At 36.6% G+C, this 26,632-nt stretch overlaps 1 protein-coding gene across 3 annotated transcripts in view; it reads left to right on the plus strand.

Annotated features, from left to right (window-relative positions):
- SP3 (Sp3 transcription factor) overlaps positions 1-25,591 on the plus strand; it is a 35,276-nt gene extending 9,685 nt beyond the window's left edge. For 2 of the 3 annotated variants that reach the window (XM_053982264.1, XM_053982266.1), the window contains exons 4-7: positions 2,219-3,584; positions 15,610-15,802; positions 21,456-21,652; positions 23,822-25,591. In XM_053982264.1, coding sequence (XP_053838239.1) covers positions 2,219-3,584; positions 15,610-15,802; positions 21,456-21,652; positions 23,822-24,138 — 2,073 coding nt within the window. In that variant the 3' untranslated portion in view covers positions 24,139-25,591. The remainder of the gene's footprint in view (positions 1-2,218; positions 3,585-15,609; positions 15,803-21,455; positions 21,653-23,821) is intronic. The other variant, XM_053982265.1, reaches the window with a different exon arrangement.
- The last annotated feature ends 1,041 nt before the right edge of the window (positions 25,592-26,632 follow it).

A 26,632-nucleotide genomic window follows, 5' to 3' on the forward strand; every position in this document is an offset into this window, starting at 1 on the left:
CACATTATATATTTATTTTATAATGACACACTTTAAACATACAACAGTCATATTTTTGCTTTTGGTGTTTTCTGACTGATCTTTATCCCTGATTTTTATAGGTCTTTTGATATTTTATGAAACTTTCAGTTATTAGGTATTTATATGCTTGTGAATTGAGTAGTTATGAACTTTCTTAGCAGCATTTCAGCAACTTTAAGCAATATTAAACACAAGTCTATAAAGCTAATGTGGTAGCAGAGGAAAATAGAACTTGTTGCCTTCTTCTAGGTAAGATATGTGACATGGAATATTACATGTTTTTTTCTTCTAGTATTGTAAGTTACAAGCTTGAAAGACTAAAAAAATTAAATAAGTTTTTTAAATGAAAGGTTGATCAGTATAAGAGGGAAAGAAAATAATAAAAGAGAATTATTATTCTTCTTATTATGTTTCTTTTCCTTGAAGCATTAAGGACATAAAATTAGTTTTGTTCTGGTGATGCTGGATCTATTTACTAATACACTACCTGAAAAATTATGAATCACACTTATGAACCACAGAATATTTTGAGCTGGAAAGGACCCCCATGGATCACTGAGACCAACTCTTAATAAGAGTCAATGGTCTGGTTTTTGAGGGCTGAAGAAGGCTAACATTATTTTGTTTTTTGCACAATAATTATTTTTACAGTTCTTGAGAATAATTTAGAACCACAATATGTGTTTCCTTATTGAAAATGAAGCTTGGTAAGCACAGTAAAACTTCTTCTATTAAGTACTCAGACTTAAATACATTATTTTTCCTTTACATGTAAACATTGTAGTGTTATGGGCTGGAATAGGATAAGAATGTGAAACTAGCAAAGTCCCATCTAATGCCGTGGACTAAATTGACTCAGGTGCATACTGCAGGATTCTTTTAGACTGGCTAGGTCTCAATGCTATGTTAGGAAAGAATTAGATGTGTGCTGTATTTTGCATGTCCTGGTTTTGTTCTAAAGGAAGTCAGAATGCAGCATCAGAAGAAGGTTTTGATAGGTTCTGGTAACTTCCCTACCAGGAGGGATCACAGGATGAGTGCAGAAGGACAAACCAGAGCTGTTCTATGTCCTCTGGACTCTGCCAGAGAAACTAGATTTGTTTTACACAGCTGAATTGGTTGTAAGACAAGTTAGTTACATGTTGCTAATATGAAGTTATTCCATTGGTTTGCTGTAGTATGGTTAAACAGATAAGGAGAAATTTCACTTCATAATTTTTAGATTGATGGTTACTTACAATACCAAGGTGGTTGACTATGCAAATCTGTGCTAGGCACTGCAGGATGTTAAATCTAATCCTTAATACTCTATTCTGAAAAAGCTTGCTTTGGTAAAGACAGGTAAGTGCAATGTAGCTTTTCTTTACTGAATAAAAACCAAATGCATAATAGGTTCTTTAAGCATCTGGGGTCTACTCTGAGGCACTGGCCTTTTCTGTTGTTCCAACTTAATTAAGATAGATTTTTTTTTCCTCTCTTAACTGATGCATATGACTAATCCAAATATGATTTCAGTGGAAAAGTTCTTAGTCTAGAAGTCTTCTTCCTTAGCAAAACTAAATCCTACAAGCTTATGAATACTGGAGCTTTGTATTATGTGTAACAAACTGAGGTTGTCCTATCTTTCCAACTGTGTGACTACATCACTTCTTAACATTCTCTGTACTGCTGGGAGTCACAACATGCACAAATAGCAAACAGAGTTGAAAGGCAGTGGAGCTCCAGGAGATAGAGGCAACACTGGCTTCGTGGTGGTTCCTCTACTTCTGGGCAATAGGTGCCTAGCTGGGCAAAGAGTGTTCCTGAGTCTCAGGGTAAGTTGGTGATGAGAACTCCAGCAGCCCCTGCCAGCTCCCTCCTTCCCACAGCCAGGGGTTTGGATTACCCAGCAGCCCTGCCACCAGAATAACCCTGCTGCTGGTCACCTGACACAGCCGTGACATAGGAGCTGCATTTGACATGTTCGCGAGCAACGTGCAGCTCATGACCCGCCGGCTGGCTACCCTGACTTAGGCATTAGATCCTTATAAAATCTGTATTTCATAGTTTTGATCCAGTTGCTGATGGTCATATGAGCTGTACTGCATGTTTTCCAGTAGTGTATCGATATCTAGTGCTGAATTGCATGACTGGTCTAACACATAGTTTGTACAACATTTGTTTTTAATTTTTTGTTTTCTTTTTTCTTTTTATTCAGACAGGGGATTTGGCTTCTGTGCAATTAGCTGGAGCTCCAAACAGATGGGAGGTCTTGTCTGCAGCTCCTACCACTATAAAGGATGAAGCTGGTAATATAGTACAGATTCCAGGTGCTGCCACAGTAACTTCAAGTGGGCAGTATGTCCTTCCTATTCAGAGTTTGCAAAATCAACAAATCTTTTCTGTTGCACCAGGATCAGATTCGTCGAATGGTACAGTGTCTAATGTACAATACCAAGTAATACCCCAGATCCAGACAGCGGATGGTCAGCAGGTTCAACTTGGCTTTGCAGCCTCTTCTGATAATAGCAGTATAAATCAAGAAACTGGTCAAATTCAGATCATTCCTGGCTCGAATCAAACCATCATTGCCTCTGGAACATCTTCAGCTAATATTCAGAATATCTTATCTGGTCAGTCTGGTCAAGTCCAGGTTCAGGGAGTTGCAATTGGTGGTTCATCTTACCCTGGCCAAGCACAAGTGGTTGCTAACGTCCCTCTTGGACTGCCAGGAAATATTACTTTTGTACCCATTAATAGTGTTGATCTAGATTCTCTGGGACTTGGAAGTGGTTCTCAAACCATGACAGCAGGCATTAATGCAGATGGGCACTTGATAAATACCGGACAGGCCATGGATAGTTCAGATACTTCTGAGAGGACTGGTGAGCAAGTTTCTCCTGAAATTACAGAAACTGCCACTGATAACGACTTATTTGTGCCAACATCATCTTCATCACAATTGCCCGTTACCATAGACAGTTCAAGTATATTGGAACAAAATGCAAATGACTTGACCACAACTAGTGGTCAAGTTCATGGTTCTGATCTTCAGGGAAATTACATCCAGACATCAGTCTCTGATGACACGCAGGCTCAGAATATTCAGGTGTCCACAGCACAGCCAATTGTACAACACATACAGCTACAAGAGTCGCAGCAGCCAACCAGTCAAGCCCAGATTGTACAAGGTATTGCGCAACAGACAATCCACGGTGTTCAAGCAAGTCAAAGTATATCTCAACAGGCTCTTCAGAATCTTCAACTGCAGCTGAATCCTGGAACTTTCTTAATTCAGGCACAAACAGTGACCCCTTCTGGGCAGATAACCTGGCAGACATTTCAAGTGCAAGGAGTTCAGAACTTGCAGAACTTGCAAATTCAGAATGCACCTGGTCAACAAATAACTCTGACCCCTGTGCAGACACTCACTCTTGGTCAAGTTGCAGCAGGTGGTGCGTTGACATCAACTCCAGTTAGTCTAAGCACTGCTCAATTGCCAAATCTACAGACAGTTACAGTAAACTCTATAGATTCTGCTGGTATTCAGCTACATCAAGGAGAAAATGCTGGCAGTCCTGCAGGTATTTATTTTACTTTTTTTGCAAAAGATTGGATTTTATTACTGCATGTTGTTGGTTTAAATGGCAATAATCAGAACATCACTGTCTTGTTATTGAAGCCTACAAATACAGTGGGTTCAATATGGTGATGATAGATTTTATTTGAAACTGCTGTTTGATTAGAAACTGTAATTGTAGAACATAGTCCTACCTCACTCCTTTTAGTATGAGCTCATGTAACTCCCAAGTAGTTATATTAGTTAACAGCACTTCAGTGTTTGTACTTAAAGGTCTTACCCTTGAGAAGAGCTGTATACTAAGTTGAAAAGGGGGAAATCTGGCTATTAGCTGCCACTCTTCTAAGGGTATCAGTATCATTAACATATCCATTCTTCCTAGTCCTGAATAGATGACGTTTCTATGGAAAATCCAAATATTTGTTTATGCAATTTTTTTCCTCTTAAAATTTTCAGACCCCCTGAGATGCTGTTATTCCTCTGCTCTTTTGTACAATCGTTAATTATGGGTATCACAGTGTTTTATCTCAGTGGAGAAGAAATATTGTTTTCTTAAAATGAGAAAAAATAAACATAACTTTTTATTTTTGATAAATTTGATACAGTACATTCCAAATTTCAGGACATAACTAGCTAAACAAAAAAGAAGAGATTATTGTGGTTCAGGAGGTTTTGCTATACCAGAAGCCATTTGAACACATTTTTGGGTTGTGCCCAGGCTGGTTATGAGGGGCAGAGTGAGCAGTAGAGGTCATTTAGGAGGGAACTGTTGCACAAAGTAGCTTGGGAATCACTGTTTTACTATAATCATGTGATCCAGCCCTCTGGTTCATCAATATACTGAAGCATAAATATTTAAGTGAAGCATGCATGGTTGTATTGTATATCTATTTTAGCTTGTGAGAAGAATGCAGTGTTAAGTGAAACATGCTTAGAAGACCTGAGACCTGCTGAGTTTTGTTTCAAAAGGCTACTGATTATAATACCTATATAGTTACTGATAATACTGTATTCTATGTCAAGAAGCTTGCTTTCCCATTTGAAATCTAAAATTTGAATTGAAAATACTGTGCTGGGATGTTTTTTAGTTAATTTTGTTTTGGAATTGACTTCTGTATTATGAACTTCCCATCAAGTAAAATTATTCAGATCTAGATAAGCCTACTCTTCATTGGCTTGTTTGTAGACAACAGCACCAAAGGGATATGCTCTGCTCACAGCATTTGCTCTTCTGTCTGATCTTGATTCTTAAATTTTCTCTATACAGTAACCACAGGAAGTCTTGGTTTGTCTCCATTACACATTGTTAGCTCTGAGGATATAGATGGCAGTAATAAAAAGCATATATTCTGCATGTTAATACAGCTAAACTCAGATGTTGGAATCTAAGTCTCGGAAAAAGAGTCCTTACTAATTATTATTAGCTCTCTGGCTAATACAAGGAGGATTATTTCTGAGATTTATATTTGGTATAGGATCATGTAGCTAATGATACTGCTTGTGGAGTAATGTAGCAGAAACTTGAGAAGAATAGAAAGGAAAAGGAGAAAGAAAGCAAAAAAAAACCCCAAACCAGCTAGGCACATGAGAAAGAAGTTGAGTTTGATTTGTACTATGTATCATTTTGTCTATTGATCATTCTCAAGAGTGTTTCAATGGTGATTTATAATAAAATGCAAGGGAGTTCATCAAGCGTTCTTTAACTGTTCTTTAACTCTGCTATAAGGAATTTCACATAGGAAGGCAAGAGACTAAATGGGATATATGAGATGTGATTAAATAGGCAGAAGTGCTAGATGAATAGCAGAAACTCTTGCCTGAAGTGCATAACTATAAACACCTGGAGATGGAGATTTATAGTAACATTTTTCCTACTTGTCTAGGAATAATAAATGGATTGGAAGGTATTAAAACTGCCATTCCCTAAATTTGGGGAGAATGTAAATGGTCCTTCCTTTACGTTAGTAAAAACTCACTTTTCCACAGTAATGATTAGTGTGACACTGCTTCTGACGGAATCAACCTGAATTATCTTGATTGACTTTCAGTGTCTTTTCCATATGCATCTGGTCTGAGAGAATCTTTTTCAGAGGTGTTGCTCCCCTTCTTATTTATAACCCCTCACAACCTTTCTTCAGTTTGGAGATAAATACGCAATTAGAAGCAGATTATGACATCATAGGGGGCTTTTTTCAGTCAAAAGTATATTGTTGTTTTTCAAATAAGGAAAAACAGTTTAATTTTAAACCGAAAGAAGAAGGTAAGTGGAAGAGACAGCAGAACGAGAGAAGTTAAAGGGTGTGAAGCTACTTGATTCCTTTTTTTGCCAACTACCAACAAGCTTTGAAGCAAGATAAGAAGGGTTTCCCTGTGTTTTCTCCCCCAAGCTGGATAATGCACTCCTTTCATTCCAAGTAGAGCCAGGCTGTATTTTTTCTGTTTTCATTTAAGAAAATCTGTCTACCTGAGGCAAAAATAAAAAGAACATATTTTGTGTCAGAGATGGCTAGTAATTATCTGAAGTCCAAATAATGTACTTTGTTTTGTTAGCAGTGTAGCTGTGAAAGCAGGTAGGTTTTAGATTTTCATTGTTACAGCCCATTGTGTGAGAGGTGCTCTTCCAAGGCACACTCCCCAGGAAGGCAGCAGAGGACATCTTTACTGTGCTTGTGTGTGAGGGGAAAAAATATCTTTACCTAGGTCCTACATGTTGTTTACATAATGGAAAGCCATTGAAATGCTAATACAAACTAATAGCTTTGTCCAGTAAATGTACAGTTTTCTTCGAAAGATGTCCAGTAATTATGTTTCTACCAAAATGTCCATTCTATGAGGCATATGTATGCATAGACCTACATTGCAATGAATTTCTGGAATTCTGGAAAGTCTTGGCCAAGCTTGTTTTGTCTTAGGATGTTGATTGCATCTCGTATTCCTTGCTGTGGTGACCAGGGGAAGGGTATTGCTTAGTCGCAGCCAGGACTCTTCAGGACTGCTTTTCTAGCAAAAAGCTGTATCAAATAGTATCTCTATATTAAGCACTGCAGAAAGATACCTTTCTCACCTGTGTTTTGGCTTCACTCTTCTGGTCTTGAGAGGAAATTAAATCTGAGAAAGATCTCTAGAAGTGTACTTCTTTTGTTGGCAGTTTGTAATAAAATACTGCATTGTGTATAACAAACAGAGCCATTACATGCACAGTTCACATTACTCTTTAGTGACTTGCCTGGTCAAGAAAGGTGGAGTTTTTTATTAGCATGTTTATATAGATTTCTTCTTCAAACATTTCATATAACCTAGTGTTTATTTTGGAAAACTATCAGGAACTGAAATGTACCGACTTGGCCTTCATGTTTCTGATCCTGTAAGTTTTGTCAGCTTGGAAGAATTTTTAAGTTACTGGATTTTCCCCCTGCCCCCAAGGCATTTTTCAGCTGAAGTAAACTTAATGATGTTAATCAAATTCTAATTGTAATAGTTTCTCAGCTAATTTATTAATGTACTGAATCAGTTTGGATTGGTTATTTCCTGGGGAAAAAAAAAAGGCAATTTTACTAGGTCTTATATAAGTTGCATAACTTGTTATAGGATGCTGAATAATTTTTTTTTTACATACTTCTTTTGACCATTGCAGTAGCAGCTGAAGACACTAGCAAATGCCTGAAAAAAAGTAGCATTGGCTTGAGAATGGACTTTACTGCTTATCAACTCAGTCACACTCAGCTGGAAGATTAATTTATTTTAATAGGAAAAAACCCTACCCTATAAACAGTTTTCCAGGTTGGTCTACTGCTGGAATTAAGTCAAAGGGATTCCTTTCAAGAGTTGACTGAAGTGTCACTCCAAAACTGAGGTTTTCATTTCTATATCTTTCTTCCCAGCTCCTCTTCTGCAGGAGTGTCCGCAGCTCCTTGAGGACTCATCTGCCTGCTGCCACTGACCTTAGAGTCAGACCTGTTGCTGACTTACCCCAGCTGATAGTGAGTGGGAGTGGTTGGCTGTTTGTGGTGGCAGCTTCATTCCATTCCTGCTGGAATCTGATGTCTTTGTCATGCCAGAGTAATTTAGCTACTCTAAATTTGACCAAAAAATTGGCTGACAATTTTCAAGGTAAATAGTTGCCCAAGTGACAATTTATCTTTCACCTGCTGATACCTTGTGAGGCTTTGGTCTAATATCTGTTTCCTAAAACAGACTAAATGTGGAAACAAACAAAATTAAAAATGAAGTATTCTGAGTTTTAATTGCTGGGATGGTTGTTTCCATGTTTTAGTGGTTCAGATGAAGTAGTGCAGAGTGCTACTTAAAGCATAGCTTTCTTCTGGCATCTAGAACTTTTAAAACAGTTTTGGCTGGTTTTCAGTGTTTTACAACTTAGGTTTTTTCTTTTTAAGTTTCAGTTTTTAACCTTATTAATTTCAATTATGCAGTTTTTTCCTTCTAAGGCATTCTTTATAAAAATACTTTGAGACAAGGGCATGGTATCATTTTGAAATAGAATCTGATTTAAAAAAGAAAAAAGTCTTGTGAAGTGCATGAAGTAAACTGAAGCAATGATGTTAAGTAAATATTTTCATCTGACAATGTCTGTCTGTGGCTATCCAATTTTCATTTGAGGCATTTAGTTTTCATGTTATAAAATCAAAACAGTTGAAACAGTTCTCCCCACTATTTTCTTAATATGAAAATTAAATTGGAAACTGATGAATTTAAGTTAGCGCGGGAATTAGAGCTATTTATGTACCAATCTTGTGTAAATAGTTTGCTGTCAGCATGCTTAAATTGCATTCCTTATTTTGGCATCATTTTCAAAGGAAATTAATAAATTGTGGAAGAATTAGATGATCATGCTTGTATGTGTTTCACAGTTGTGCTTGTAACAGCACACAGTAAATTATCTTACTTAAAGTTAGCAGATCTCCAGTTAGTCTGGTTAATTTTTTAGTGCAATATCTATTGTTGTGGAATAGAATCACATTTTTTCTTCAAATTCTTGAAAATACTGAATTGTTGCATCCTTCCTCTGCATTGGTACTTCAGGGGCTTTTCTCCTCTTTGTTCCAAAACAGCTCATTAATGAATTTTCTTTACAGCTGGTGGTGGTGAGGTGAAAGTTTTCTACATGTATGTTACTCCTAATTAAATATATGTTGTGTATGCCGAGTGTCTGGGGATACAGTCTAGATTCTCAGGACTGAGGAGGTTAGCTTGAGTTACCTTAGTCTCAGATGTCCTCAGGATGTTCACAAAAGAATATATGACCCAGTTTCAGGTACACATTCCTTTTGCATTTGTCAAATAATTCTTTTTACAAGATACTCCTGACACAAAATGAAAACTCTTATACACCTGTGGGGATGTATGGCAAATATCCATGGAGTGAAAGAGGGAAGGGATTTTATTTCCAGTACTGCCACAGCTTAAGAAGAAGGCTGGGGACTTGTCTTTTGTGTTTTTTCAGTCTCAGCACTTTAGGGCCATTGTTTCAGGTTCTGTGCAGTTTTCTTGCCTTTTGAACCTCCTGGCAGGATCACATACTTTGTTCTGATCTCTGAGATCAGAACCAACTTGTCAATGCATATGGCTCATAGAAAGTATCTGAAGTTTCTACCAAGGACAACGACAGTCTTTTTATAATGCTAGGAATACTCACCAGGACCCTAGTTGGGATTGCCCTCTTGAAGATCAGGCTGGATTGTAGGTGGGTTGTCTTTTACTGCCTGTAGAAGACTCATATTTTTTCGAAAGGCAGTCATTTCAAGAGCAAAAGGTGATAAAAATACACATTGTCAATGACATTGTCGTAATTTAGCATAGAGAAATGATAGTTCTCAACCCGCATCTAAAATTCATGCCAGTATTTAATTCATGTATTCCAAGTATGTTTTGTACTTCATTTAATCAAAGCGTTTTCCTGTATCCTAGTAAGACACTTGCTGTGCAGAACTCTCAAGTATATTATATCAACAACGGTGTCATCATTGATTTAAATAAAAAAATTAGTTTTTAATCTAATTCTTCATATAATTACATTTTGAGTGCACTAATTCTGTCCCTACTTCTTTGAGTCTTTGTTTACTCTTTTTCAGTATTATCACAGTATTAGCTTTTTTCTAACCCACTGGAGCATTCACATGGCCAAAGGCTCAAAGCATTAAAACTGCAGAGAGCTCTTCAGCCTTCTCTTAAAAAGTGTCAAATGAAAATTATCCTAATCTGTTGATTTATTAAGTGTTTGCTTCCGTAGCTGTTTTCACATGTTCCTGACTGTCAGTGGGAAGCTTTTCATTGTCATCTAGTAGTAGGACAATTACTTGGCTTTTACCTAAATACAGGACAGAAACACTTACTGAACAGTTCTGTCTTCCGGAATTACTGCTGACAATTCTGTTGTTTGATCCCAGCAGCAGTCTGATATTCTTCTATGTAGAAACACTTACTCCTGCTGGTCAGAGAATTCTCTGTCCTCTTGCTTTCCTTACATATTTCTGGAGTTAGTGGCTTCTTCAGTATTAAGGATGATCAACTCTTCTTCCCCTATTTAGTTAGACCTTAGATTTTCAGCTGTGAGAAGAACAAAAAAAGTAAATGCTTGCTGCAGCAGGCATTAGTGTCTATAAGAATCCAGAATCTTGAATCTGTAGACATCTCAAATGAGTACAGATACTGTAGGGCAAGTAACTGTTCCTTGATGCGGAGTGTGTTCCTTGAGGTAGCAGTGGCTAAAGAACTTTAATCATTGAAATACTTAAATATTTACTTTAGAGTAATGTATAGGATCAGTTGGAAATACACTGTGTGGCATTTCTTGCAAGGAAACAAATCTGTTGCTGTATTTTTAATCATTTTGCTGGTACTGCTTGAGTACTATAAGGTCCTACTCTTAGGCTTGTACACAACAGTTGTTTTTCCTCAGAAACTTAAAATCTGATTTACAGCTATTGAATCTAGGTGACAGTCTTTTTTCTGAGTTGAGGTTCACCAGTATTTCAAGATGATGCTTTGCAGTGTACCTCATGTTGCCTTTTAATTTATTGTGTAATAAAAATGTCTAAATTCACACTTAAGATCTGGGGGCAAATCAGAGTAAAAATCATTATTTCTGTTGAGTTTCCTGTCTGAAAGACTTGAATAGCTGGTCAGCTAGTAGAGGGAGTTTAATTTAGATAGTTCAGTTTAGATGGGAAAGAACAAAACAGTGTCTTAAAAAATTTAAATGTCTTTATTAAAAGCTTCCTCACATCTAGAGATAAAGGCAAGATGAATCAAGATTCCAAGGTAACGTGGGTTGAACTGTAGAGAAAACGGAAAACAACAAGAGAAGATGGAAAGGAAGTGGGAATTAGCATCTCTTTTCTTGGGAAAGGTAGGAAGGGAAGCCCCTATTTGGAAAAATAAACAATCAGAAACAATTGAAATGGCAGTCAAATTGTGATTTTGTGAGGAAATCGGTGGGAAGGTATGTGCAGTGCTGCTGTGAATCTGTTTTCAGTTCAAAGACCATATTTCTGCTTCTCAGATCAGGAACTTGTAAAGCTTGGCTGAGTGAAAGGGAGGGTGGCTTTCAGCATCTAGGAGAAGCAGCTGAACTAGAAGCTCGCATTTTGCAGACTGTTATAATGTAATACTGAGCATGCCTTTGTGACATTCTGCAAAGGCAGATATATTTAAAAATCTGCATCCCCTTCCCTTCTCAGTTTACCTCTGTTTCTGTGGCTCTTGGGCAAACTAAAAACCTTTTCCATAGATGAAGAAAATAACATGTTCCTAAGTCCTGGTTGAAACAGACCAAGACGTGATGTGACGATTAATTGATGCATTCATCTGATACCTGGAGAAGTAGGTAAATGACCTGGATATATCAGTGGGCAACAGTATTTCTCTCCACAACAGATTATACTTCACATGTACTCAAGAGCAGTTTAAACTACATTTCCATCTGCATTGTTTCATCCTGTCAATTCAGTTACTCTTCTCTGAGACACTTTAAACAAATCTCTTGCTTATTGGTTTTATTTGCCAAATACCCTCAATCTTGTTCCATATTGTAGCCAGCTCTGGGCTGTTTATGCTATGAAATACTACCTTTAGATCAAAATTATTCACCAAGATACCAATTTCCATCTTGGAAAAGCCAAATCTAAACCAAATCTCGCACATTAGACAGGAAACAGAGCTTGAACAAAACATATGCTTTTCAGAATCTGTTGGCAGTTTGAAACAATATATTTGTCTAAAATTCCCCTTCATACTTACCTAGAACTAAATCTTGAACTTTAAAAATAAGGGCATTTAGATATTTGAAAGCATGGAAATAAAAGAGTAATGAAGAAAATGTAACCTTAATTTTGCCTTTGTTTAACTGGTAAAAGACAAAAGTTGCCTCAAATTTGCTAGTGTTTGCATCAGCTTGTCATAACTTTAGGGATTATATAATTCTTTTAGGCCTCTTTTTTTGCAGAGCTTATGTAAATTCTCTCAGTTGAGGCTGAATTAGAATGGAGCACATCTACAAGAACACCAGGGAGAAGTGTAGTCTCTGGTATCTAAGTGAATTTTCGTAATCTCAAATTCCATTGCATTGAAGAACACTTAATCTGTAGCTCTTCTCCATGGTTAGTCCTTTTAACATCTTCATGAGTGGCACCCCTCCTCCTTCCAAAAAATACTGGTGGAATTTTAACCTTATCTCTTGAAATAATGTAAAAACCTACTTGAAAGGCAACAGACTCATTGGTTCTGAGGACCTCATTTAAGGCAGTCACATTCATTGTGGGTTTTGATGTAGTCCACTCTGCTATACTACTCCTGGAAAGGCTATATAAACACTTTATCTAGTGATATTTCTTCTAATTGTGTTTTGTTTTAAGTATAATCTACATAGATAAGTATTAAAAAGTCCTGTCTGTAAATTGCCCGTTTATGTGGTACTTTTCTGTGTGTCAGGAGTAGAAGATAGTCCTTCTGATGAGTAACTAAAGCAATAGCTACGCTTTCTACCGTACCAAGATAAGCAGAAAGACAGCACAAAATTAAAAACACAGTACTACTTTGTCTTCATTTCAGTTTTGCATTTTCTAGAATAATGCTATAAACTATTGTATATCTATGCAAATTGTCTTCTCCAGTATCCTCAACTATTAGGTATGTTTTGTCTGTCCTGCTTTTTTTTTTTTTTTTTGTCCAAATAAGTTTCTCAAGTATGCATCTATCATTATGAAACTATTGTACATCTCTGTGCTGCTGCAGTAATGGTGGCGATTGGGAGAACCTGGGAATAGAGAGATACTAATGAAAAAGTGGAAGGAGCTCTTGACAAAAGTTTGTAAAGTGGAACAGACATGGCATAGAAGGTAGAAAGTCATGGATATGGCATGCAATAATAGACTTTTTGGACATGCTTCTACTCTTACGTGTTTCTCTATGATTAGACTGTGACTTTGGGAGGTCAGTGTAATAGAATAAATCATATGGAATGCTTGACTTCAGTAGTGGAGTTGGGTCTTGGGAGCACAGATCCATACCCTAATTTGTTCCATTCATCTTTGCATATCTCTTCTGAAGTATATGTATGCAGTCTTAACTGGATTCAGCTACTGACTTTGCAGGCACATTATATGCCACTGTCAAATGTTAGTGAGATCATAATGAAATTACCTTCTTAAAACTGTGTGTTATTTTATTAACAGTACTTTATTTGTTTTTTCAAATAAAACCAGAATTTATACAGTGTACATTTGGTGGTACATTTGATTGGTAAAAGAATTTTGAGTATAGTGTCTAACACACAGTCCTAAAGAACTGGTTGGAGACTTGCATTGGCCTGTGCTAGCAGCCTTGCTGCCTTGCTGTATTTAAATTCCTATTATGTGCTCTTTTGTGCAAGAGTGAATCAAGCTTCTGCTTTTTTCTGAAGTTGCTCTAAAATGTATTAGTATACTCAGTAGTTATTTGAAAGATAATTCTATAAACTTTGTTTTATGGTGGTTTAATGTTTGCTTACATAAAATCAATTTTATATATAACATACAGATAAAAAGTTATTTTTTAGCTGAGTCTCAGAAAATAGCTTAATTTGGTAGCAAAGGTAGTTTGATGGCTCATGCAGAAGACCAGAAGTCGGCACAGGTTTTCTAGGTCTTCACATGAAACGTATTTATTATGGTGTTGTCTGAAATTGTGGACTTGTGATGGTAACAGCGAAGGTAAGCAGGTGACTTTGGGCAAGCTTATCACAGTAGTACCACGTGTGTAAAAAATCAGCAGATGTGAGTATGCTTGCTCCTGGTTTCCCATAGCTCAGAGCCTGTCATATTCATACAAATGTAATTTCTAACACTGACTTTTGTAGATAAACCAGATAAATATTATGGATTTCCCTGGTTTTGACCTGGAATTCTCTTCCCAATGCAGTGATTTCCTAGAGAATTATTTTAACTGTAGTAACATCAGTGATGTAGGGTGCAGGACAGTCCTGCATATGATTATATGTGTGCAAAAGAAAGGCAACCCATGCTGTTGGGGATGACTGGGCTGAGACTCTATTGGCATCAGGCAAATTTTTGTGTAGCAATATCCTTTGTCTCTAAACAGATGAATGCTGGAGATGACTTTGAATGTAGACCAGGTAACTATTACTCTTTACGTATTTTATTATTGGTTTCTTTCTGGATCTCTACTGGGACAGGATGCTCTTCATCATATAACCCAGCACAGTTTTTCTTACGTTTTATCAGGCAATCTGCAGCTTTGTCTTCATTACAAAGATATGATGGCTGATGCACTGACTCCTGGAAAGAACTTAAAAGTGGCCACAATGCTCAGTTAAGCTTTCAGTGTTTACGGATAAAAGTCTACATGATAATTGAGTTGGTTTTGCTGGAAAAGCAGTCTCTTGAATGTGTCCAACAAGATAGACGGATATTAGTTTGAAGCTTCAAAAACAAACAAACAAACAAAAAAAACCCACCCTAAATTATGTTTGTTTACTTATTAGTTTGTGCTACTGGCTAACCATTTTCACAGAAAAAATGCATGGTAAACTACTCTGCTGAACCAAAGAACGGGCTGGGGTTCAGCATTCTAAAATGATACATACAAACTGTATTTTTTTGGAATTCAGACTTGGAGTCCACTGGGAATGCGGAATAGTGTTTGAGGGGAAAATGTTCCTATTAAAATGTAAATTTGTTAAAACAGTTGTTATGACGCTGTAATTAATTCTTGGATTAGGTTGAATGACTGCTCTATAGGGAGAGGGTGCACATACTTAAAAATGTCCATCCTGTAAGGAATAATTAGGAGGCCTTTTTGCATCCAGAAAACTGCTAAGACCTATTTTGACTACTGGTATATCAAAACACTGAAGTGGCTCATCTATTGCTTATATCTGTCTAATGCTGAATAACATTCTTTCCTAAATATTTTCTACGTATTGTGCAGAAGACATAAATTTCAGGTGAAAAGGGGAAATGGAATAAAACCATTAATTTATTTGTTTTCCTTAGGTGACTCAGTCTTTCTCAGGTGAAAACCTTCTATTAGATTGATTTCTCATGTTACTTTATATATCTCTGTGCATACTAAAAACTTCTGAAGGCCATTGAGGAAGGCTTTTGCTACTACATGTGACGCTAATTCAGAAATGCTGTGGAAACAGAAATGGCTACTCAGGATAATTTGAAACATGTATTTACATTTTCTTCAACCTCTGTCCAACCTCTCCTTCCTCAGTTTTTCCCAAGTTTCAAGCAAGCAATATTCTCCTGGTGACAGCATTCCTCACCAAGAGCAATTCAAACTTAAACTATGATGCTTTGTTATAGCTTATCTTCAACTTTGAAATGCATATTAAGATAAACTTTTAAATACGGGTTACAAGAGCACAGAAGCAATGTCAGAATGCACTTAAGGATGTTGACTTTTGACTGGCATAGTGCTTTCAAGAATAAAAAGATTTGATCGTTATGATTTCCTTTCTGTTTATTTAATGGGCTACTTATGGATCTGTGTTTGTTCTTTTTTCCCAGATATTAGGATTAAAGAAGAGGATCCTGATCCAGAAGAGTGGCAGCTCAGTGGTGATTCTACACTGAATACTAATGATCTAACACATTTGAGAGTACAGGTCGTAGATGAGGAAGGGGACCAACCACATCAGGAGGGGAAAAGACTGCGACGAGTAGCGTGTACATGTCCCAACTGCAAAGAAGGTGGTGGAAGGTATGTAAAGTTCAGTGTCATATCACACATATAATGAAAAATGAATAATGAGCAAGAAAAAACTGAGCTTTTCTTAACAGCAGTCTGCAATGAGAGGAAACTAGAGGCTTATGCAAATGAGTTTATGCAATAAAGGACTACCACTTCCATTTTGGGCTTTGCAGATGAAAAAAGAGATTATTCCATCCTTTCTGAGTTACTCCTTTGACATTAGTTGAAAAAATGTGGAATTAGATGTCACTTAGTACAAGTGAGGGGGATAGAACATTGCCCTAAAAATATGAAAATGAAATATTTTGGAATACGCACATCTGTGATTGGCTTCCTATCATATGTCAAGAACTTGATTAAATCCTGTGTTCCTGCATTTCCTCGGTGATTGAGCATTTTTCCACAGTTTAATTGCTTTAGAGTGTTACAAAAATACAGTTTTCCTAGTTTTCTTATTCACTAGTTTCCTAGGAAAAACAAGGTTTGTATAATATATCAAGGTTTGTATAATAATTTTAAATAACAAATTTTGAATTGTTTTCAGTCAAAGTTAGTGAGACTTGACTAACCAAGAGGTACTAAGTTCCACTTCATTAAACTTCAATGTTGCATTGGAACCTGTGCTTTATTATTGTGCATCTCATTAAAATATTACTAATTTTTTTGTTCTGAAGATTTTATTCTACTTCCAAACACTTAATTTTAAATGCCTTGATTATGGATATGAAAGGGGAAGGGTAATAAGCTGCCTTTTACAAGTGAAAATATTTAGTTGTGTTTGTGCTTGAGAGAATTGTGCAGGAGCTTCTTTCCAATACACTAAAATTTGTCAATTTTGATAACAGTTCCTTCACTAAAATGGAGATCTTTATTTATTTGGGAACTATAGTGTAAATCACTAAAATATCTTTAAAGAATGTGCCAGTGTCCAGTGGCACTAAGAGTTCCAATAGCACTGGCTGAGTTATTTCTCTTGTCAAGTCTCTTGTCACTTCTTGCTGCATATTCTAGATACCTGCCTTGCAAGCACAGGGAGGTAATGTCTCAGGTAGCCATGCTGATTAAGTATTAAGTGTGTTTAAGAGAAAAAGACTCTGATACATTTACATCACCAGCAAAGCTGGTGATAAAATCTGCGGGTTATGCAGCATCTTTGTCCACCAGATTCCTCTTGTTAAATTTCTATGTGTAGTTCACTGCAACATGGCACAGACATTTTGGTGAACTCTGGCTCTGCTATGAAAATCTGCCCAAAGTACACCCTGGGTTGAGATTTGTTTCATTTCAGGAGAAACCTCTGAAAATGTGATTTGCACTGTGTGTACTCTTAGGAAGCAGAGATTCCAGGTGCTTAATATTCCTTGTGCTCTATTCCAAACTATAGTGGTTTAATTTAGAAATCTGTACTGTAAAATCCTCTTCCTTCTGAGTGGAGTTGCTATGAAATGAAATTTTAAAGTTTCGGTCCGAGAGAGAATCTTTTTGAGAGGTGGTTTGGGAAGTCTGGAGAAGGGTATAGTCGGACTGAAAACTCAGATATGCGATTTTTGGGAAAGAGTTGACATAAGAGCTACAACAGAGTTAAGATAGATGAGAATCTGAAATCCCCTGTAAAGGAAGGCCTGGACACATCAAACATACAAAGTAACTAGGAAAAATAGGACAAGAAGTCAGGATGTGAGAAGAATTAGAACTGGAAGAGAAACGGGATAATGAAGGAGACAATGGTGGGGAAACTGAAAAGAAAATGCTTACAGTTGCTTACAGTTGCTAGAGCAACTTTCCCACCAGAATGCAGAATTCCTTTAGAGTTTAGTAGAAAGGTATAAGCCCACTGGAAAAATATTTGAGTGTTAATGTTCCATAGCTGCTAGAGTTACCTGTTTATCCCTAGTGCTGGAATTCTGAGTTTTGATTAGTCTTTTAACTCTGCTGATGATTTGCAGAGTTTCAGATGGTAAGACATTTGCTTTTGTAAATTCTTTCAGATAGCATTCATAATTCTTAAAATAATGTTAAAGTTGCAAAATTTAAAATCGGGCAAATGCTTAGTTAAGATATCCTGGGCAACTTTAACTTAATTCCTTGTGCATATACATTATCACTTGGTTTCCAATTACTTGACTACATACTGTTTTTTTCATGTGGCATCAGTGCCATTCAGTGGATGGGATGGCTGATACAGAGGGAGTGAATCAGGGCTGTGTAATGATTGTCACCTGCTTCACTTATTGCAGCAACTGGGAGGTATTTAGGGAATGAGACACAGGACTGCAGCAACAGGGTTCTGAAATTTTGGAGGTGTAGGTCTATATATCCCACCTTTTCCACTGCAGAAGTACTGAGTTCATTCCTGTGAAGAAGTTGGTTGAGCAGACTGTGAACATCTAGAGTACTCTGAGAAAATATGCTTCTACTACATTAACCTTGACACCTCAAGCTGGTGGGAGTTTGACAATTTTGGTCTCTTACTACCTCATAGTTGGAGGTACAAAGTGATTGTACTAGTTGAGGTTCACCATACCAAAATGTTAAGATGAAAAAGCCAAACCCAACATACAACAATTAATGTTTGTGAGCTGCTTAGAGACTGTGAGTGTTATCAGTACCTATGATGAGGAAAAAAAAGCCCTGGAGAAATGAATAATTTTGTATTTAACGTAGTACAGAAATAACATGTAACTACTAAAACAAGAAAAGTACTTTAAATCAGTGTGAAAAAACAGAATAATGTTTCACTCAATTAATACTATGTTTCACTCAATTAATTCCTATGCTGTGAATGGAGAAGGAGAAGGAAAATGGCTTCACATATGCAGACTTCATCATAATTTCATCTATCATATAGTGTTGGTTTTGGTATTTCTTGCTGCATTTTCTGTTTCTGGATTCAGAGGCAAGTTGAGAAGTTCTTTCTGGTTTTTGTTGTTGGCTTTTGGAATTGAACTACATTGTAGTCTTCAGATTTGTACCAGTTTGTGAAGTGGGAAGCCACTATTATCTTTGCCTTACTTGGTGAGTGGGAAAGTAGGAAAGGAAGAAGAGGATGTATTAGATTTGTAAATTAACACCTTTTAGCCCCAAGCTTATATAATAAATGGGGAATAAGCAAGTGGACAGAGAGAGACACATGTCTCAAAGGATGACTCTGTTTCCAACAGAATGTATTAGGCTTCTAGTTAAGGTGTCTGAAGTTAAGTACAAAGTTTAGTCTCCTCGCAGTTACACCTAGAGATTTTGCCCTCCTAACAGTTACATTACATTGAGATATAATTACTATTGTCTGATATATAGAGGAGCTGTGCTTCTGAGTACCACTGCAGGTATGTAACTCTAAAAGCCACATTCTTCAAATAATTAAAAAGTGTATGTTTTACCCTTGAAATACTTAATGTTATTGCTGGAAATACTGCTGAATATAAAGTCCAGTTTCTCAGTGGATGAAGGTGTTTCCTGCTGAAACTCTGGCAGTCAGCCTGGTTATTGAAAAACGTCATATCCAATCTTTGTAAAGCTAAAATGTACTATGGAAGTACTTTAATATGAATAGTTTTTTAGACTCCACTCAAGGAGTCGGCTGGAGTCATGTACATCTATTCAGTGATGATGGCTATTGGCCAGTGCAGCAAGAAAGGCCTCTTAGCATCATGTGTTAGGGCATAGTGCCAGACTGTCACAACTGCAAAGTGTCCAGATAGAATCTGGCTTGTATCCTGTTAGTTTAGAGCACACATGAAGCAAACATGCAGGTGCCCATGTGAAGTTGTATAGAATAAATACAGTTAGTTGCTAATTCACAGTAGTCTTGTGAGTTTCATTCTGTGGATCCTTACTTCCCCCTCACTTGGAACTTTGGAGTCTGCTAAGGAATTCTGTCAGCAGTTAGGTGAGGTGCTTAGAATTGTGTGTTCTATATCACCTATGCACAATAATGAGCATAAGTTGAACCTTGGTTTCCTTCAGTCTAGACTAGAGGTGCAATGAAGCCATTTCAAATTATTGACATAGGAATATTAACGTTATTCTGAGGGAATTTTGATGTGATTTCATCCAATTTGTGCACTGTATCATGCCAAGTTACAAATTATTTGTACTAATTACTGTGGAAGGGAAGACACTAGAGTTTTATTTGGAGAAGATGTGAGGATGAAGTCCTCAGATGATTCTCCTGCTGCAACAGGATCAAAAGCCTTCTGGACTCTGCTTCTGCTTCTATTGAATTTGTTCTGAAATCAAAATTTGTATTTGTCATGACAAGTAATTAGTAGGTACAGGTGATGTTTTTTATCTTCTGAGACAAAATGACTAATGAAGCACTGTGAAGATTCCTCTATACTGAGAATTCGTAGAAACATTTTCTAGGACTTAATGGGACTTCATCTCCTTACTTTTCTGACTGTCTGTAATGTTTTAGGTACACATGTGATTAGGTTGGAATCCCCTTTAGACACTGTGAGGTTTTAGAGTGAGTTCATTTTTGTGCATGTTCAGAAATGCTTGTGGCAATTGCTAGCACCTTGAAGCGTGCATGCACTTTAACCTGAACGTTTGTTAGATGTAAACCAGAAGCTAAAGCACCCAGTTTCAAGAAAAAAATTGCCATGGGGAGGCAGCTGAAAATTGTATAATCAGTCATAGAGGATGGAGCACTCAAGACTGATTTCAGAATCCACTTAAGGTGTTCTAAGTTAACATTGCTGATGAATAAGGTGGCCTGATGCCTGACTGCATTTTCAATCTCCTCCCTTGTACCAGCATTTACCATTCATATAGCTGTGTTGTCAGCCAGACCTATTCCCTCAAGTGCCCCTTTCAGCAATAGCAAACACTTAAATTGGCTAATATCAGTCATGATGCCCTGCACTGACCAGACTGATCTCTTTCTCTGGGTCTATCTCTTGTGATGTGATTAAAAAAAAAATAAAAAAATTAGGCTGTTGCATCAGGTGCTTCCCCTGATCACCTGCCATTTCAGTGAGACAGCGTCTTAAAATAAGCATCAAGTTTAGTCTGGATTATATGATCTCTGAATTCTGTGTTCATTGTGATGGATTTCTTTTTTTTTAACTGAAAAACCAAGGAATTCATTTAAATGTCAGCAAGATCAGCTTCCATCTCTTTTAGTGAAAGCATTCAGGTTAGTATGCTTGTCTTCAAATCTCAAATTAATTCACCGGTTTCCCCAAGATGCCAGAAGTCCCATCTGTTCTCTACCCAGTTGCCAAAATCTCCAGTGTCCGTTTTGGCAGTTGCAGTAATTTGTGTTTTTCTTTGCCAAAACTACCTTTGATATGGTAAAAGCCTGAAACTCTGAGAAATGTAAAATATGGGCACTTCAGCATCAAAGTGGTACAAACTGCTGTAATAACTGTATTTCCAACTTCATATGTATGCTTCTTAAAGATTATGCTTCTATCACATAACATTTCACACACAGCTGAATTTATAGTTTTCTTTGGAGCTGGGATAGCATTATAGAATTTATTTCCAGCTCCTTGTGGAGTGTTCTGGAATCCAGTTGTATTTGAAGCAACAACATGAAGTTGCTCGGGTTGGTTTGCAGATCTGTTGTGGTATGTGTAGCCCCATGTATGTATATGACCAGTAGGAATGTATTAGAATGAATAACTTCTCTCTCTATTTTTTTTTTTTTTTCAAACAGAGGCTCCAATTTGGGAAAAAAGAAGCAACACATTTGTCACATACCAGGATGTGGCAAAGTATATGGGAAGACTTCACACTTGAGAGCTCATCTCCGCTGGCATTCTGGAGAACGTCCATTTGTTTGTAATTGGATGTTCTGTGGCAAAAGATTCACTCGCAGCGATGAGCTCCAGCGACACCGAAGAACGCACACAGGTTTCCAGTCTTTGATTTTGGTGTATTTAACTAAAGGAGTGCTATGGACTGAGCTTGGATAAATAACTTTTAAGAGGAGAACAGATCTTTGAATTGGATTGATTTTAAGGCAGTGTGATTTTTCTAAAATCAGCTAAATCTTATTTTGGAATCTTTGGTAGGTCTGAGGAGATAAAACACACACTTCTTGATTCAGAACTGACATTTAAGCCGATGTTTAACGTAGCTTAATCAGAAAACTTTGATTCAGGCTCAGCAATGCATTTCATTTGTTTGAACCAGATTATAACTCTTTTTCCATCTTAAAACTTCAATAAGAAAAAAAGAGGACTAGGTGGCCTGGGGATTAGATATCATTCCTAAAATCAAAGAAGAGCATGTGATGGTGCATCATTCTACACCTTTTAGTTTCATGGTTAGACCACTGATTAGGAACTTCAGGTTCTCCTTCTGTCTAATACAAAGAAAAGAAATAAATACAGATATTCCACCTTATCAAGGAGCAGTTAGTTTAGAATCTGTTGTCTGTTTTCTTACAAGCTAAATATTTGCATTCAACAGGATGTTTACCTTTTAAAATCATAGTATTTGAAAAACTCGTAGATAAATAGTTTTTGTGTTCATCAGCATTTACATTGCTTAGAAAAATGTCTTTGGATGTCTGTGAAAAATATTCCATGTTGTTCTTAATGGTGTGCTTTTGTGTAGACATTTTGGATGCTAAATCCAAGCTGGGATGTTACAGTTTGTCTGGATGGACAGGCTGATGGTTTTTTAAAAAGGGCGAGTTGAATGATGCAGTTCAGAGGGTGTGGGTAATAGCTCCTAGTGTACCTGCTTACCAGTAAAACTAGAGAACTCCAGGGATCTATCATTTGACCTCTTTTAAGATTTTTATCATTGACCTGGAGGAATCAACACAATTCTTCTGTTAACCGTCTTAGGTTGTGGGTGACCCCAAACTGGGGTGACCAGTTAATGCACTTGATAGCAAGGCTACTATTCAGAGGGATGGAGGCTTAAGGAATGGGTTAACAGGAATCCTTAGAAATTCAGCAAAAATTGTCACAAAGTACTGCACCTGGGATGGAACTAACACTCAGGGTAACACAGGCTAAGCATGGAGAGGTTGGAAACAGCTCTTCTGAAAAGTACCTGGGAGTCTTGATAGACAAGTGGAACATGGTCAAAGACCAGCAGCAACAATGTCCAGAGCTGTATTAACAGAAGCAAGGACCCTGATCACAGGGATTATTCCCTACTTTTGGTTAGACTGCATCTAGAATATGGCATCTAGTTTTCAGCACCCAATGCAAGGAAGACATTGATGACAGGATTGAGTTCACTAATGAGTGACCAAGATGATCAGGAAGCTGGAACATTTGCCGTATGAGGAAAGGCTGAAGGATTCAGATGCACAAAGAGACCAGTAATGACAGGGGGAGCTTAGTAGTAATTCTCTAGTTACCTGCAAAGGCCATCCTTAAGAAGGCAGTTACTTTCCCTGATGATGGTGTATTGGTTGAAGGATAATAGACAGCAGATGTATGTTGAAATAAGAAGGGTTCAGAACAGCTATAAATAAAAGCTTTTTAATTATGGGAATAGCCAGGCACTGGAAGAGGATGCCTGTAGAGTTCCTGCAGGCTCCATCCTTAAAGGTTTTCAAGAAAATTGGATAAATTCCTCAGCAACCAGATCCAGTCTCATAGGTGACTGCTTAGAAAGAGATCAGAACACAGACATTCAGAGGTCCTTTCAAACCTGAATTACCCTATGATCTTGTGTGTCAGTCTCAAGTGTGATTCTGCTATAGGTCATACAGTCTTCTCTGTCCATCATTTGGTAGGTTTTGTTCTCCTCCTAGAAGTTACTTACTGGTAATAATTGCAGTGAAACTTAGCAGCCTGAGGATATGAGATGGCTATATTCCCTAGCATGCCTGAAGGATCTCCCCAAGCTCAGTGACACCCAGAAAATTAAATCAGTTCTTATATAATTAAATCAGTTCTTATATATGGGATTTGTATGGGTGTCAAGAAATGTAACACACAAGTTTATCATGTTCAATCGCTTCCTTCCTCAGTATAATTCTTGTTAGAATTCTGACTCTAAAAAGCATTAATTTTAAATTTAGTGTTCTTGATTATTTTTTTCCTTCTTTGACAGGTGAGAAGAAATTTGTCTGTCCAGAATGTTCAAAACGCTTTATGAGAAGTGACCATCTTGCCAAACACATTAAAACACATCAGAATAAAAAAGGTATTCACTCTAGCAGTACAGTGCTGGCATCAGTAGAAGCAACATCTGATGATACTTTGATTACTGCAGGAGGAACAACACTTATCCTTGCAAATATTCAACAAGGTTCTGTTTCAGGAATAGGAACTGTTAATACATCTGGCACCAGCAATCAGGATATTCTTACCAACACTGAAATACCTTTACAGCTTGTCACAGTTTCGGGAAATGAGACAATGGAGTAAATATTACACAAGATACCTATTAATTGTGGTTATTTTTATACAGTAGTGAGAAGAATATTGTTCCTAAGTTCTTAGATATCTTTTTATTGATGTGCAAAAATTTTTGGATTGACAGTAACTTGGTTATACATGACACTGAAATGCCTTACTTTGTATGATATTCCATAGTATATTAAAATGGTAAAATTGCATGGGTTTTGTAGGTACTTTTGGAATCTAGAAGAGAAGAAATTTTACCAAGTTATATTAAAAAAAAAAAAAAAAGAATTTAACGATGGAAATGGTAGTCTAACCAAATGCATCAATCCTGTGTGGTTTAGTGTAAAAAAAATGAGAACATGTTGGTATTTATCTATTGTAAGATAAAAGAAGTTGATGGGTGAAAAGAAATCACATTATGATAAAAGAAATTTTGTAATTTTCTTGATGACTGGAATTTTTATTATGCATAACTGACAAATCAATTTCCAAGCAAATGTTACATAGTGTAGGCTTTACTTAGCTCATCAACTTGTCATTTTGAAGCTAATTATTTTAATTAGGTTAACTATGTACAATATTTTAAGCATTACTCTTGTAAGATTTTGCAAACTACATTTTAACATGGAACTCTAGGGATAGTCACCTTTTAAATCCTATTGAAAAGCCATGTTTAAGATTTAATTTGCCAAAATGATGTCTTGTTAATATTCTTTCAATAACCAAGGTGGGCAATATAACCAATGTTTAAAAAGCTTAAAATGTTAAGAAAAATAAATATGTATAGGTTGAAGCATTTGGGTGGTAAGGCAGATGTTATAGTGAAGTATATCCCTTCTTTTGAACATTGGAGGACCAAAAATAAGGTGTATTGCGTCTCAGCAGTGATTTTTATCAAATCTTTTTCCAAAAAAAAAAACCATCTGTATGCCAGGGCCTTAAAAGCCATCATGTAAATTACCAGTAAAATATAACATATGCAAATATAAAAGAAAAATCACTTCCATATTGACAGTACTCCCAAACATATGGATATAGTCATAGTGAACTAGGGGGGTTATGAGGTTTTTATTTGTTTGTTGTTTAGTTTTTGGTTAGTCAATCTGCATTTTAATATCAGCCATCTTTCCTTTTTTGCTTCTTCCCTTAAAATTGTATGTATCCAGTACATTTAACTGATAAACATATATGTTTTTTATTATGCTGAATTTTCTTTTTATTTTTTAATTACTGTTTATATTTTCAATTATAGAAAATGTACAAAATGAAGTTATATAGCCAGCCTGTAAGTGCTATACCATTTTCAAAAAATGTACAACAATAATTACTGCAGTTCACCTATTTACAAACATTTGGAAATCTGTTCATTTGTTATTCTTAAAACCACCTCAAATTTAAAGGCTACCTTATTGTACGTTTAAAGTGTATTATAACAGTGTGGTAGTTAATAAAACACTATTTTTTTTTCTTTTGACTTGAGTTTACTGTGCTTCTTGTTAACTAACAAGGTGTAATTTCATAATACATCTTGATAACCTGAGATGTTGTATTATTTTGCAGTAGATGGTGGGAAGCAGAAACGTGTTTTCTTTCTCTGTGGACACAGAGATGGTAATTTTTCCACCTCCTTGCTCACAAACCCCCATCTGGATGTGTGTGCACACAAATGTGCTGTGTTGGTATAGTGGGGATGTTTTGCTCTCATGTTGAGCAGGGCATGAAGAATATGTAGGCTCCATCCTATAGGTTGCATTTAAATCCTCTGACACATGCTAAGTTTACATGGAGTATTAATAAGGAGCTGTGACTAAGTGAGAACTATGAGATTATAGAGAGTAATGTTTGTATATAATGTTCTAATGAAAGTGAAAAGTTTTTATTTGTAAAGTCTTAAGTTTTGGTGTATCAAATGATAGAGGACAGACCAGGATAATTTATGATAAACCAGTAAACCAGTCAACCTAGAAAAATGAGAACTGGAAGTCACGTAGGAAGGATTTTCTGAATTTGCAGTTAGGTGGAAAAAAAAATTAATGCAACTCTTTTAGAGATTCAGAGCATCAGGAATTGACAGGTACAGAGAAAAGGGAGTTAATTCAGCATCAGTTTAATTGTCTGTTTAATAAAATGAAAGGATTAAATTGGCTGGGATGAGAGCAGCAGCTTGAGGGAAGACAGTTCTGCTTAGACTTGCAGTGTTCCATGGATGTTGTCAATATATTAACATGCTCTGAATCCTCTTCCTTTAGGCAGGTGAATGGCTTGGTTTTCAAAATTGCTGTAGTGTACAGAGCATATTAGTATGTTTCTAATACTTAGGTTCTGTTTCTCATCTCTTAGCCATCAGTAGCTGTATTAGTGCATTATTTTAAGTGGGAGGGAAGAGGGCTATTTCCTTATTCAAACTGCTTTTCACAAGTTTTATGGAATGACACTTTCACTGATGTTCATCTGTGGATGAAGCTGTTTTGGTGTCAAGGGTTTTGATGTCTCATAGCTGAAGATGAGATTTATT

This window comes from Vidua macroura, chromosome 7 (assembly GCF_024509145.1).
Source record: "Vidua macroura isolate BioBank_ID:100142 chromosome 7, ASM2450914v1, whole genome shotgun sequence".
NCBI lineage: Eukaryota > Metazoa > Chordata > Aves > Passeriformes > Viduidae > Vidua > Vidua macroura.